Raw genomic sequence first — 13,755 nt, forward strand, 5'->3', positions numbered from 1 at the left:
TTAGGGTAGTGTTTGAACTTGAATTCGTGCCACAGGCACTGCTCCCCATTTGGCTATCATGGTTTAGTTTCATGATTTGCAGTATGCTTCATGAAACTTAGTTAAATGGACCCCATGTTAAAACTGGGAAAAGGACTTGCCTCAGGATTCTCTGAGCTGGATTCTGAGGTACAGGCTGGCATATAATTCAGGCAGCTCTGGATTTCTCTCTTGCTGAGTATTGCCCTTCCTCATTGTCCTCTTTGCAGACAAACCCACGGTGGGAATTCGCTCTTCCTGTGACCGTCACTTACTGGCAGCTTCCCAGAACCGGATTGTGGATGGAGCGGTCTTCGCAGTGCTGAAGGCTGTCTTTGTTCTGGGTGTGTACCTGTGTTAGCCTGAACCTCTCAGAAGGTTTTTTAGGGGGTGGGAGAAAGGCACTGCATTTCATGCGTTTGGCTGTGTAGAAGGGCAGAGGAGGTCTGTTTTGGTGGATATGTGGCTTGTCTGAAGCCCTTTGGTTGAGCTGTAAATGTGCTTCATATCAGTTAGCTGCAGAGAGACTTTTAAAAAGCTCAAGATACCTTGTGGGTCAGTCTGGGTTTAGCATTGATGGTTAAGTGACACTTGTGCTTTTCTTGCAGGAGATGCAGAACTGAAAGGCTCTGGCTTTTCCCACCTTGGAGGTGTTGATGATCTCATGGATGATGAACTGGGTGCCAGGAAGTCCGGTGGTCGGGTAGTAACTGTAGAAACAGCTAGCTTGGATATTTATGCCAAGTATGTACTAAGGAGTATATGTCAACAGGTGAGTCTGTCCCATCTCTAGATTTGTCCTTACCCCTTCTGCAGTGAGATATATCCCATATGATTGGGTTTGGCAGGTATTTCTGTGAAGAAGCTTCTGCCACATGATGGTGCAAAGGACTGCTCACTCTTAGCAAAAACCAGAGGGACAAGCAGTTATCCAGAATTGGGTGTTGCAGTATGCAGGGATTGCACGTCCCCTTTGCTTTGGCAGCAGCACAGGGCTCATGTACAAGGGGAATGTCGGGAGTAGTTTGCTGAGATGTCTGCTGGAGTCAAAGAAGATAGGACAGTTTGTTGAAATGATAAATGGTGCCTTTCAGAATGCAGCTGAAGTGTTGCTTGCAGCTAGACTGTTAATGTGTCCCCGGACTTTGCAGTGCCCTGTTTAGTTAATTAAAGGAACAACAAAAATATTTTGCTTAGCCTAATCTGACAGTATTGGTGTTTCTGTTCCTCTGTGGAAAACTGACATTTGAGGAACCAAAACCTGGCTAATAAGGTACTTGGTTGCAGAATAGATTGGCTGTTACCACTACTATATGAAAATGGGTGTTGCAGGTTGTCCTTGGTTGCAAATTTATTCTGTCAACAGGAAAGATGCAGAGTTACAATCTAAAACCTATATTCTGTATTACTAATGTGTAAACACAGCACATAAGTGCTGTGTTGTCCTCGTGCTTTGTGGTGGTGTTGTTCATTAATTGGCTAGCTATATAGCAGTGTCCCAGCCCACCAAAGAAGATTTGGAGCCACCTGTTTATGAGCATACATTCAACATACTTGGTGTTACTGAAAAGTGGCTTGCAGCATTGGCAGAAATAGATACTTGCTGGTCCTAGCCTATGCAGGAAGGACTCACAGTAGGTAGAAAGAGAGTGTGTTTGTACATGAGGGAAGAGCAGTATCAGGTATCACTATTCATACCAACTGTTGGCAGGACCGGTTATGTAGAAGTGAGCATTACAATAGACTGCAGCGAGTACCACCAAGTCGTGCCAGAGCTGCAGGGTTCCTACAGCTGGAAGGGGCTGGTAAAATGATGCATTTAATATTACCACCTCCAGTGTGACCAGTGGATGCTGCAGGACTCACACTGTCAATTCTGGAATGTCTGTAGCATGACTTAAACCATGGCTTGTGATTTCTGAAGCTCTGAAAATGCAGCATCACATATTCAGGTGTATGTTTTGTAATAGACTTCATCATGAGGGGGTGCAGAAAAGGAGCAGATGATAGAATTAAATTAAAGGTTTCTTAGGTGCAAATGATTATGACTCAGTTGCTGCTCTGCCCTTAGGCCTGTTTAAATAAAGAAGCATAATTGTGACTGGCCTTTTGAAAAGGTTGGTTTCCTAGAGCTGTGATAAACCACCATGGGAACCAAGAGGGAGGCTTTGAGTCAAAGGTGCTGACTTGAATCTGGCAGTTGGGATGGTGGGGATAGTGCTTGGAGAATGTGTTCATAGTGCTCTCCTGGGAAGAGACGGATGAGCGGCCCTTTCAGTATTGTAAAGCCTACAGAGGTGCCTGTTTTGTAAAGAAATACTGCAGAGAGGGGCTAGAAGTCCCTCAAGGTTGAAGATGATAGTTGATTCCACCAATAAAGTGGATTAGAGTTGAAGTCTGAATTCTTTCAGGAAGCTGAACAAGTGACATAAAAGATCTTCCCGAGGATATGCATATTACATAGGTGAGGAAGAGAAGTTTCAAGGGGTTATGATGTAGCAACACTAGAGGAAGAAATGCAGTAGGCATTGGATATGCAATAGGTCATGTGTACTGGCAAAGTGAAGACTTCATCTGGGATGAAGCTGAAGTTCTGGGCTGTGGATTCACAGAGATTTAGCCTTTTCAGTCTTTGTGCTGTACTTAGTGCTTAGCATGCTGGCTGCTGCTGAGAGGGGCTGTTCCCAGCTTTCTAGGCTTAGCACCAGCACCTGTGCTTCATGAACTGGGTCCTCATCTTTTCTCCTGTAGTTGTCACTTCTCAGTGGAAGAATTTTCTGATCAGGCTCGCTCTGCAGCTGCAGAAGTGCTTGTGTAGCAGTCCTGTGTAGATTTAAATTTCATGAATTTGCTTAATTGATTTTCAATGTGAAAAAATCCTGCAGTAACGAGGGCTGCAGTTAACTGTAAATTGTGTGAAGAAGCACCTACCCCATGTTTGCTTTGGAAACTGCTGCCTTTATTTTTATTGTACATTTAGGGAGCACCAACTGAATTTGAGAGGCTGACAGCAATGGTTTTCTGTCTACCTTCTCATGATTTGTGACTGTAAGTGACTTGGGTCCAGTCAGTTGTTTCCCGATCCAGGCTTTGAGAAGTAAAGTCACTGTTTTTTACTAAGGATGGAGTGTTTTTTCCATCACAATTTGCGAATTAAGGGGTGTACTTTTCTGTAAGATACGTCCTAGTGTAGTCTTAGCTGTACCCCTGAATTTCTTAACGTAGGACAGCTCCAGGGCTTTGTTGTACAGGAAATAGACCAAATAATTAAAAGCGATCACCTCTGATCTTTTGAGCCCAAGCAGCAGTGTCGATGGAGCCTAGGCATGGCAGGGACTCTGTACTGTTAAATCACACCAATATTTTATCAAAAGAAAGAGCAGCTACTGTGTTTCACCACTGCTGACTTGTCAAAGTTGATGTTTCCTCTGTTGTGATTGCTGTGCTGTGCCTGATGCCTGCTGAATCAGGATAGTACAGTTCATGAAGAGAAATGATTATCAGGCATAACTGCTCACTAATAAGGCTTTTATGAGTTTATGTTCCCTGCATCTCTCTGAAATTGAAAGCAGAGGCGCCAGTTTGGAGTCAGACATCAGTTTGTCTGTGCTGACTGTCTTCGTCTTGCAGGAGTGGGTAGGTGAGCGATGTCTGAAGTCCCTCTGTGAAGACAGCAATGACTTGCAGGATCCTGTCCTGAGCAGCACACAGGCCCAGAGGCTGATGCAGCTGATTTGTTACCCACACCGTCTGCTGGACAATGAGGAAGGAGAAAATCCTCAGCGCCAGAGGATTAAACGCATCTTGCAGGTACAGGCTCCTGGCAGTATCTGAGCGTCCTAGCTGCCTGATGTAGCATTAGAGTGGGATTGTCCAAAATGCAGCCCTCTGAGGGGTCTGACATTCATTATCACAGGTGCTGAAGGTGTGGGTTGAGGTTGCTTGATGTGAGGTATGGACTCATGAAATATGCACGTGTGTGTTGCAGAATCTGGACCAGTGGACCATGAGGCAGTCCTCACTGGAGCTGCAGCTCATGATCAAGCAGACAACAAACAATGTGAGTTCCTGCTCAGAGGGACCATAGAGGGATGTGTGTTGCCATTGTTGAAGTGGCTACTTATGAGGTGGTGGGGAGGTGGCCTGGCAGAAGTGGGAATAGGGAGAAACTAAACTAAGAGGGTGTCAGGCCTGTAAAAGCAAAGCATGAGAAGGATGCAATGAGTCTGAGACCTGAAAAGCAGCAGACATGGAGAAGTTGGCAAACTGGGTTTATATTGAGTTGAGTTGAATTGTGCAAGCCCTGTCAGTGGGTGCTCTCGGAGCAGGACTTTGCTACCTCTTCTTTCCTATCTCCAGGAGATGAACTCCTTGTTAGAAAATATAGCCAAAGCCACCATTGAGGTATTCCAACAATCAGCAGAGACCAGCTCTGCTAGCTGTGCTGGCAATGGAGTCAACAATATCAGTAGCTCAGCAAGTGCTACGCCTGCCAGTAACAAATCCAAACCCATCCTTAGGTAGGTGTAGTCCCAGTATGCAGTTGCCTCGTATATAGAGAAGTCTGAATCGTATGTTGGATGGCAAACTGGTTTTCTCTCCTATGTTGTCACAGCTCCCTGGAGAGATCAGGTGTGTGGCTGGTGGCCCCCCTGATTGCCAAGCTTCCAACATCAGTGCAGGGCCATGTGCTGAAAGCTGCTGGAGAAGAACTGGAGAAAGGACAACATCTGGGGTCGTCATCCCGCAAAGAGCGGGACCGCCAGAAGCAGAAGAGGTGAGTCCTGGGGACGGGGCAGACAAAGCTTGCTGTGCTGATCCCCCAGCCTGGCAGCATAGCTCCACCTCTGTTATCTCTGCAGCATGTCCCTCCTAAGCCAGCAGCCATTTCTGTCGCTGGTGCTAACATGCTTGAAAGGACAAGATGAGCAGCGGGAAGGCCTCCTCACCTCTCTATACAGCCAGGTTCAGCAGGTAGGTGTCTTGGTTCTCCCTTCACTTCCCTTAAGGGCTTGCTCCTCCAGCAAGGCTATTGGGCACATCCTCAGGGATGTGGTCTGTCTTGATTACATGCTCAGCGCTGCAAAGATCTTAGCCTGGTTGGTATGTGGTCCTTGAACTGACCATCTCTGTCACTGGACAGTGGGCAGCGCAAACAGCTCTTTATAAACTTGAGCATGCAGTTTGTGAGCCCTGTCCTCTCTTGTACATTTCATAGATAGTAACAAATTGGCGGGAAGATCAGTACCAAGATGACTGCAAAGCCAAGCAGCTGATGCACGAGGCCCTCAAGCTACGGCTGAATTTGGTGAGCAGTTGCACCAAACTGTATGAGTTGAAGAGTTGCCTGCTTCTGTCCTTTCTCTGGAGCAGGCACATGCTGGAGGGGGCTATATATGTTCTGAGGCAAGGAAGTAGGAGAGGCACTTGTGCTGCTTCTGGGTGTTGAGCTCTGAGTGGGATTGGGTACATGGAAAAACTCTTTTGCTGTATTTTGCCAGGATGAAATCCACAGCCTTGTCCTCTGTTTTGGAGAAGTGCCTTCCCATTTCAATGCTTTTGCATTCCAAAGCACTACTACTTGCATCTGAAGTTTGTCCTGCTGACTGCAGTCTGCTTCAGCTCTCAGCAGGAATTGTTGTAGTACAGGAGTTGCTCTGGTTTAACTTCCTTTCTCACTTTTAAATTGTATTTATTCATGGTCTCCTTCTGACTAAATTACTTTTCTCTGCCAGGTGGGAGGAATGTTTGACACAGTTCAACGCAGTACACAGCAGACAACTGAATGGGCTGTGCTTCTCCTGGACATCATCAGCAGTGGCACTGTGGACATGCAGTCAAACAAGTAACTTTCTGTCACTTCTCAAGCGAGGCAGTTGTTAGCATGGCCCCTTTTCTCATGTGAACTAGCTGTCTCTCTAGATTATTTGTCAGAAGTACTGTGACAGCCAAAAGAGACTTCAGAGTAATAGCAGGCTACAACCTAGGTCATAGTATCCAAGTGCACTCTGACAAATCCAGAGCAAATATGGCTTTCCAGTTGCACAGAGGTAAGCAGGGGAGAGCTGTTTTTTGGAGAAGCTGAATGGATAGACAAGAGACCAGTCTTAATCTATGATACTGCACTTGACTCAAGTGTGGACACCCCGTGGTGAATAAGCAAAAGGAGGATTAGTGTGGGAGGTTAGTCTGAAGAGTGCTTGGCACTTCTGACTCTTGGCAATCTAGTAATGTTTGGTGTTACTATGATGATAGAGGCTTTATATCTGCTTCTTGGTGGCTCTGATCTTTCTGCTCTCACCAACAGTGAACTCTTCACCACCGTGTTGGACATGCTGAGTGTCCTCATCAACGGCACCCTGGCTGCTGATATGTCCAGCATTTCTCAGGGCAGCATGGAGGAGAACAAGCGGGCATACATGAATCTTGTCAAGAAACTCAGGGTGAGGGACACCAACCCTGTATGGGAAGCAGTGTATGATGTGTAGTGCTTGACAAGCTATGCAGATTTACCTGGGTCTCACAAATGGTACTTGTCCTGTTGCTGCTGTTCAGATGAAGCAGTGAGGGTGACCCCAATGGCTCTGTAGAGCTGAAGGGTGAAAAGGTGTGAGGTAATGCAAGGTTGGAAGTTGACACCAAACAAGTGGCACAGATGGGCTTTGGATGACTTTTCCTAAGCAATTATTCACGTCTTCTCTATTCCACTTGTGCAGAAAGAGCTGGGGGACCGGCAGTCTGACAGCCTCGAGAAGGTGCGACAGCTGCTGCCACTTCCCAAGCAGACCCGAGATGTCATCACCTGTGAACCTCAGGGATCCCTCATTGATACTAAAGGCAATAAAATAGCTGGATTTGACTCCATCTTCAAGAAGGAGGTTAGTGAAGCCTTTTTGTCTGCATCATAGCTCTTGAGTGCAGGTGTCACCTTGTCCTCTGATGCCTTGAGTCTGCACAGCTTGAGAGGCCTCTGTACGTAGTGCCTTGTTGCCTGTTGAGCTTGAAGTGGCTAGCTGTACACAGACAAGTTGGCACATGACCATGTCCAAAAAGGGCAAAGTTGGGTGTTAAAGCTCAATGATAAATGCTGCTATGGCCTTGAGAAGCTATTTAAATTATTAATTTATTAATTATTATTATAAATATTATGGCTATATAAAGCATAAAGAGAAACCTGTAATCTCTGTCATGTAAGTTACTGGGCAGTACCAGTGTGCAGAAGACTGGCAGAAATGGGATGAAGGAGAGTGGTAGTTATTGATGAAAGTCTTTAGAAATGACTGCATGTGGAAGAGCAGGGACCATTGATAAGGGCTCAGGCTGTTTACTCAGACACATGGAGTAGAGCCTGAAGAAAGCATTGAGTTTCCTGTACCCTCATAGGAGAAACAACAGGGACTTGGAGGTTCTTGTCTCTTTTGCTTTAAAGGGTTTGCAAGTCTCTACAAAGCAGAAGATTTCCCCTTGGGATCTGTTTGAGGGCTTAAAGCACTCAGCCCCCCTCTCCTGGGGATGGTTTGGGACAGTCCGGGTGGATCGCAAGGTGTCTAGGTTTGAGGAGCAACAGAGGCTTCTTCTGTACCACACGCACTTGAAACCCAAGCCCCGCAGTTACTACCTGGAGCCGTTGCCACTGCCCCCTGAAGAGGAAGAGCCTCCTACACCTGTGGCTTTAGAGCCGGAAAAGAAAGCAGCGGAACCAGCCAAGGCTGATAAAACAAGCTCCAATCCTGCCACGTCTACTGAAGAACGCAAGAAGAAACAGAGCAAAACCAAGAAACGCAACCAATCTGCCAGCAAAACCGAGGTAATTGACTGCCCAACAGCTATGGGCCTCCCCATCTGCTAGTCACAGAGCACTCCCACAGAGCTCTCTTCCTGAGGAGTCTGAGAGTGGCATAATGGTGAAGATGGGGTGTGTTTCCTCTCAGCTGGGAGTGCTGGAGCTCTGTCCCACTCTCGCTAGCCTGCAGCAGAGGAGATATTTCCTTAATACCTGATGGGAGGGAAGAAGGCTGCCCAGTTCAGATAGCGTCCTGGGCTTCCTCCTGTGGACTTTGCAACCCTTTCATATTCTTCATCCATCTGTGAATTCCCAGTGGACATTGATCTTTTACTCCTTCATTGTCTTTGCAGGATTTTGTCTTGGGCCCTAGCCGAGGGGTTTCATATGGAGTTGGTATGCCTACAGATCTCTTGCATCACCAGTCAGGAAGCACTATGTCAAGGCTGGCATATGGGCAATCACCAGTGGGTCTCTATGCTCAGAATCAGCCTCTTCCAGCAGGTGGGTGCATGGGAGAGGTGAGTGTATTGCAATTCTTTGGGAGCCTCTTGTAAGAACCACTTCTGTGAGATGGTGCTATGCAGGTCCCTCCACTTTCCCCTACGTCTCCCTCCCACTTTTCCTGTTATGTGTCTAGTGATGAGCAGTCATTCTGGATCAGCAATAGCATGGAACTTGACAGCCTTTTTCTCTTCCTCTTGCAGGTGGCCCTCGCCTAGATACATCCTACAGACCTGTACGCATGCCACTGGGGAAACTAGTTCAAAGTCGTCCTCCCTATAGTGGTGTACTGCCTCCAGGGATGGGGAGCATGATGGGCATTGACCCTTCTTACAAGCCAGCAGTGTACAGACAGCAGCCTCCAGTGTCCCAGGGACAGATACTGAGGCAGCAGCTTCAAGCAAAGTTGGTAAGTCAGTGCTGTGCTCTTGCTAGACCCCACAGTACAGCAAGCCCAAGCTGTTTGGTTTGCTGGGGTTGCTGTCCCTCCTAGCCAGAGCTCTCAAACCCTATCTGTTTCTGCCTGAAAAGTTGGTGTCTCCTCTGTCTTTTCTTCTGGTGCAGCACTGTGTGTATCACCTGCTTTGTGGGCCCATGTCACTAACATGGTGGAGGCTGTCACTGGGATGCACATGGGCATCTGTGGCAGTGAGAGGGCCACATCCCATCCTGGCTATGGAGGAGTCGGGATGTTAGTGGCCTGTTTGTCCCAGGCTGGGATGAGGCAGAAGTCATTAGCATCTGCATGCTGTGCAGCAGCCCCATATGTTTAGCAATGAAGCTACTTGTCTGGTTTGGTGGGAGCTGCCCAAAAGACAGCAACAATGTCCTGCCCTTTGCAGATGTTGAAAAAAGTGTTTCTCTGTGGCCTTCCAGCAGGGCCAAGGCATAATGGGACAGCAGCCTGTGCGACAGATGGCTCCAACACCATCCTATGGAGCACTGCAGCCCTCCCAGGTAAGTGTCAGCGACCACAGTTAAGACTGGCATCTGACTCCAGCACAGGGCAGCATCTTCATCTCTGCTGCCAAATTCTCATTTACCGAGCATCATGAATCTGAATCCCAGAGATGGGCAGCCTTGTGATAGTATTTGCAAGAGTCTGATGTCCTCTTGTACCAGATCCCTTTTGTACCTTTGACCCCATGACTGAAAAAGGCTTTTTGTTTCATTTCAGGGTTACACATCTTACGTCTCCCACATAGGCCTTCAGCAGCATCCCTCCCAGTCAGGCACAATGGTACCTCCTACCTACTCTGGCCAGCCCTACCAGAATTCCCACCCCAGCTCTAATCCTGCCCTGGTGGATCCTGTTAGACAGATGCAGCAGAGACCAAGTGGCTATGTACACCAGCAGGCTCCTGGCTACGGGCACACCTTGGGCAATACACAGAGGTACCTCCCACCCTACTGGATGTTAATAAGCTGTATTTCATCAGACAACCCTAACAGCAATTCATGAAGAGCCTGTTCTCTGTGCTTAGTTCACAGCATCTGAGTCCTTTGCACCCTCGGGGACATCTTTCTCTAACTTTCAGTCCTGGAAAGAAATAGAAAGAGAGGATGAAATTTGGAGATGCTAGTTGCAGGCAGGAGACAGTGTTAGCAGCCAGAGAAAGAGGTATTGGGAAGTATGAGAAAAAATACCTGAGAAAGTTATAGTTTTGGTTTTAATAACCAGCAGATCACCATCTAAGGGCTAGATATGGGATTTCCACTGCTCCTGAGCAGGCATAAATCCAGCATGGAAACCATGCAGAAAAGGGGGCCAAGGGCTGTTACTTACGGCTTCTAGAAAAACAGGTTGTTTGCAACCCTTGAGAGGCCCTGGTGTCCCTCACCTTTCTGCAGAGAGGTAGCATGGATTGCAAAAGGGGCTGTTTGGGCTGCTTTATTGATGGCAGAAGGTGGGTTTGGATTAAAGAAGCTGGCCGCCCATCAGTGTTTTACTCCATGAGCTTGTCCTGTTCTCTTGCAGGTTTCCTCACCAGTCAATACAGCAGGCCCCCATGATGAGTGGGATGAACCATTTGGGTCCCCAAGGAGTACCCTCAGGAATTCGACCCAGCCAGATCCTGCCTGACCAGCAGCAGCAGCAGTACTTGAGGCAGCAGCAGCAACAGCAGCAGCAGATGCTGAGGGTGAGTGGTTGCTGACAACAGAAAGGCTGCTGGGCCTGGAAAAGGCTTGCTCAGAGCTGCTTACCTCTGTGTCAGCAACTCTGCTCTGCCCCTCTGAGGCAGGAACAACGTCAACTCAATTCAGGCCTGTCTGTAACAATTTGCTAGTTGGTTCTTCCTTCCTTAGAACTGGCCATTTGGGGTGGAGACACATGCTGCACTGCCTTTTGCCAATCACCCAGCATGAGCCAAAGGGATGTTAGTAGCAGTAAAGGTCTGCCTAGACCACTGTGGCCTGCAGCCACCTCTTCCTCCTCCAACTGAGCCAGTAAGATTGCACAGAAAGCTAGCTGTTAATGTTGCAGGAGCTAGAAACAAAGTGAAAATCCCCCTGCCCACACAAGACATAGAGTTGTTCCTTACAAGATCATTTTTAGGGCTATAGCTGCATTTTCACAAGATTAAACACTGGTTGCAGTATTCAGTGGCAGGAAATCTGGTGTGAATCAGTCCTGCACATCTAACAGTGGATGGTGAAAAACTGGTCTAAAGTGAGCTTTTTAGACCCAACTCTAGATTTGAAGAAGTTCAGAGGCATGTGTCAACAGACATGAGTATTCCATGGATTTGCATTATGGTCTTATGAACGTTACATGCTTATATGATGTACAACTATGAATACATTTCTTGGAGTTACAGAAATGTATTGAACTGACAGAAACACAGAAATAGTTTGGTTGGTTGTTGAGTTGCAAGGTTAGGAAACCTGTAGAATATGGGGAGACTACATGGTACAGAGTGCTATGGCTTTGTATTCTGAGAGGGACCTGGGTGTGACAGTGGTTCCTGCAGAGAGCTGCAGTCCACAGTATTTGAGAATTGCTGCCTTGCACTGGACAAGCGATTGACCATAGGATGGTCAGCAGCTTTTAGTGCTTTTGATGAGTAGCACCACCTGACTATTCACTTGGTTTCTTTAAGCATTCTTCATCAGTCATAGTTAGGAAACAAACATGTCTCAGACAAATTGCTCCCACTTCTCCTAGCTCAGTAACTTCATGTAAACCTTCAGCTTTTAGCTGACATCGCTTGGATGCTTAAAAAACATGTGGAGTGCGTGAAATCTCCCGTTACTGGGACTCCTGCTGTGTTATTAGAGGCATACCAGATGCAGAGCAGACTCCTGATGCTTGGGTTGACTGTCATGGTGCAGTAGCTTGTAGAAAGGAGAGATGGCCTTTTGGTTTGTCTTGCATGGGTTGGTAGTCATCTCTTGCAAGAAGGTAGGACATGAAATCAGGAGAGGTATCCTGGCTCATTTAGCCAGCCATGTGCTTTCTTGTGAACCCAGGTCATAGCATCCATTTCAAGAACCTAAGTGGCCAAGCTGGTTTAAGATGAAAACTCAGAGGCTCTTCTACAAACTCATTCCCTTTTGCCTTTTAATCCTTGATCCAAGCCTCAGTGCATTTGTGACTGCTTCTTGTATCCAATTATTATTGTCTGCTCTGTTCTACTGTTTACTGGCTCCTTTTTCTCTCTGCTGTTTACTCAATGTATTCCTAAGCAGCACTTGCAGCTTCCGTAGGTCCAGGTTTTTCTAACCTCTTCATAAAATACTGTCCCTTCTCTTGATTGTATTTTTGTCTGTTTTCTGAGTCTGTTCAAGGTTTGAACTTTACCCTTTAGAGCCGGTGGTTGAGACAGTACCTAGCATCCCCATGGTGGTTTTCTGTGATATCATTAGTGGTTTTCTAGATCTGCTAGAAATTCTCTGTTGACCTAGAGTTCAAAACTACGTTTGGCAGGTGGGAGAAATATCTGAAAATTAGGAGAAATTTAAAACGCTGAGGAAATAGGTAGGTATATTCTGACTCCAAGTCCAACATGCTGAATACTCTTCTCACCATAACTAGTTCTGTCAACATCTAGGTTGGACCACTGCATTCAGTTGTATCTGCATCCTTATGCTGAAGTGCAGCGCTGACTGGTGTGAGGGGCAGAGAAGGGTGGCAGCAAGATAAATCGAGGAGCTGGGGAATGTAACTGAGGTGAAAAGGCTGAAATAGCTGGGCACTGAGCGGGAGGGGCAGAGACAAGAGGAGAGAAAAATCGCCAAAGTTCTTGTCTTCAAAAAAAAAAGCCAAACCTCCCCCTTATTGTGCCTTGGCTGGAGGACAGGAAATGGTCTTCAATCATAACACTGGAGAGTCAGGGTAGAGGTTAGGGAAAACAGTAGCAGGAGTACGTGTGACCTGCAGTGGGTTGTGTAGGGAGGTTATAGGAGCTCTGTTGCTGCCTCTGGAAAAATTTTGAGGGCAGGTCAGGCAAATACTCAGTGAAGCCGCTATTGCTGATCTTGCCCAGGAGGCAGGGGAGGAACCAGCTGACCTCCTGAGGTAGCTCTTAGTAGTTTTCTTTGGTTTTTTGTTTGCTGCTGCTCATTCCCCAGCTGACCAGTAGACTCGTAGCTCTCTTCCTGCTGTCTGTCAGTATCTAATCTTGCAGAAAAGCTTTACTTTCCTGTTACTGTTCCTGTATTTCTTGACTTTTCCCAGCCCAGGTCAGGGTCTTGGTGAAATTTGGGTAATTTAGGTACCTGTAGAGAAATTGGTGTAAGAGGGTTGTGTTACTGCATGGAACATCCTTCCTCCTTCAGTCCTTCCTGTACCCTGTTGCTGTGTGTATTGCCCAGAGAGTTCCCTGATGGTCCATTTTCTTTTGTCTTCACAGCAGCAACAGCAGCAGCAACAACAGCAACAACAGCAGCAGCAACAGCAGCAGCAGCAGCAACAGCCACAGCCACCCCAGCCGCAGCAGCAACCCCAGGTCTCCACAGTGCCTCAGCCACAGGCGCAGGGCCAGCCCCCAGGGCTGGGGATGCAGGCTCTTCCCCCCCAGCAGCCCATTGTGAGTGTTCGCTCAGAGGTAGAGGGACATGGTAGTCCAGCACAAAGCCAGCAGTGCTCCACCTGCATCCCCCCCTTCCCCCTCCCCTGCACTTCCCAGGGCTCTGTGTGTGCCAAGCATGGTGGTGTAGCTATAATGACACTTCTTTCTTTGCAGTTCCAGCGCCAGGGCCTTCAGCAGACACAGCAGCAGCAGCAGACAGCTGCTCTGGTTCGACAGCTCCAGCAGCAGCTTTCCAGTAAGCCTTAGTGTTCTTGATCCTGTCTCTTGTCTCCTCCCCACTGTTTTCTGTTGGTAGGTACCCTGTTGTAGAGAAGCAAGGCCAAGCCAGACTGTCCGTCTGAGGCCACAAATGATGCCGACAGGGAGGTGGCATCAGGACTTAGAGCTCCTGGTCCGAGGGGATACAGTAGCTGGGCA

General features: G+C 47.5%; 1 protein-coding gene across 2 annotated transcripts in view; it reads left to right on the plus strand.

Annotated features, from left to right (window-relative positions):
- The window catches only part of MED12 (mediator complex subunit 12), a 36,185-nt gene that overhangs the window by 20,184 nt on the left and 2,246 nt on the right, over positions 1–13,755 (plus strand). Inside the window, exons 25-43 of one of the 2 annotated variants that reach the window (XM_065689575.1) lie at positions 249–362; positions 627–790; positions 3,649–3,828; positions 4,007–4,078; positions 4,378–4,538; positions 4,634–4,795; positions 4,881–4,992; positions 5,237–5,326; positions 5,754–5,863; positions 6,326–6,461; positions 6,735–6,896; positions 7,448–7,825; positions 8,155–8,305; positions 8,509–8,714; positions 9,182–9,262; positions 9,483–9,700; positions 10,284–10,446; positions 13,162–13,335; positions 13,492–13,573. In XM_065689575.1, the coding sequence (XP_065545647.1) occupies positions 249–362; positions 627–790; positions 3,649–3,828; positions 4,007–4,078; positions 4,378–4,538; positions 4,634–4,795; positions 4,881–4,992; positions 5,237–5,326; positions 5,754–5,863; positions 6,326–6,461; positions 6,735–6,896; positions 7,448–7,825; positions 8,155–8,305; positions 8,509–8,714; positions 9,182–9,262; positions 9,483–9,700; positions 10,284–10,446; positions 13,162–13,335; positions 13,492–13,573 (2,916 nt within the window). Of the gene's footprint in view, positions 1–248; positions 363–626; positions 791–3,648; positions 3,829–4,006; positions 4,079–4,377; positions 4,539–4,633; positions 4,796–4,880; positions 4,993–5,236; positions 5,327–5,753; positions 5,864–6,325; positions 6,462–6,734; positions 6,897–7,447; positions 7,826–8,154; positions 8,306–8,508; positions 8,715–9,181; positions 9,263–9,482; positions 9,701–10,283; positions 10,447–13,158; positions 13,336–13,491; positions 13,574–13,755 lie in introns of both variants that reach the window. The other variant, XM_065689574.1, reaches the window with a different exon arrangement.

This window comes from Lathamus discolor, chromosome 9, assembly GCF_037157495.1.
Source record: "Lathamus discolor isolate bLatDis1 chromosome 9, bLatDis1.hap1, whole genome shotgun sequence".
Classification (NCBI taxonomy): domain Eukaryota; kingdom Metazoa; phylum Chordata; class Aves; order Psittaciformes; family Psittacidae; genus Lathamus; species Lathamus discolor.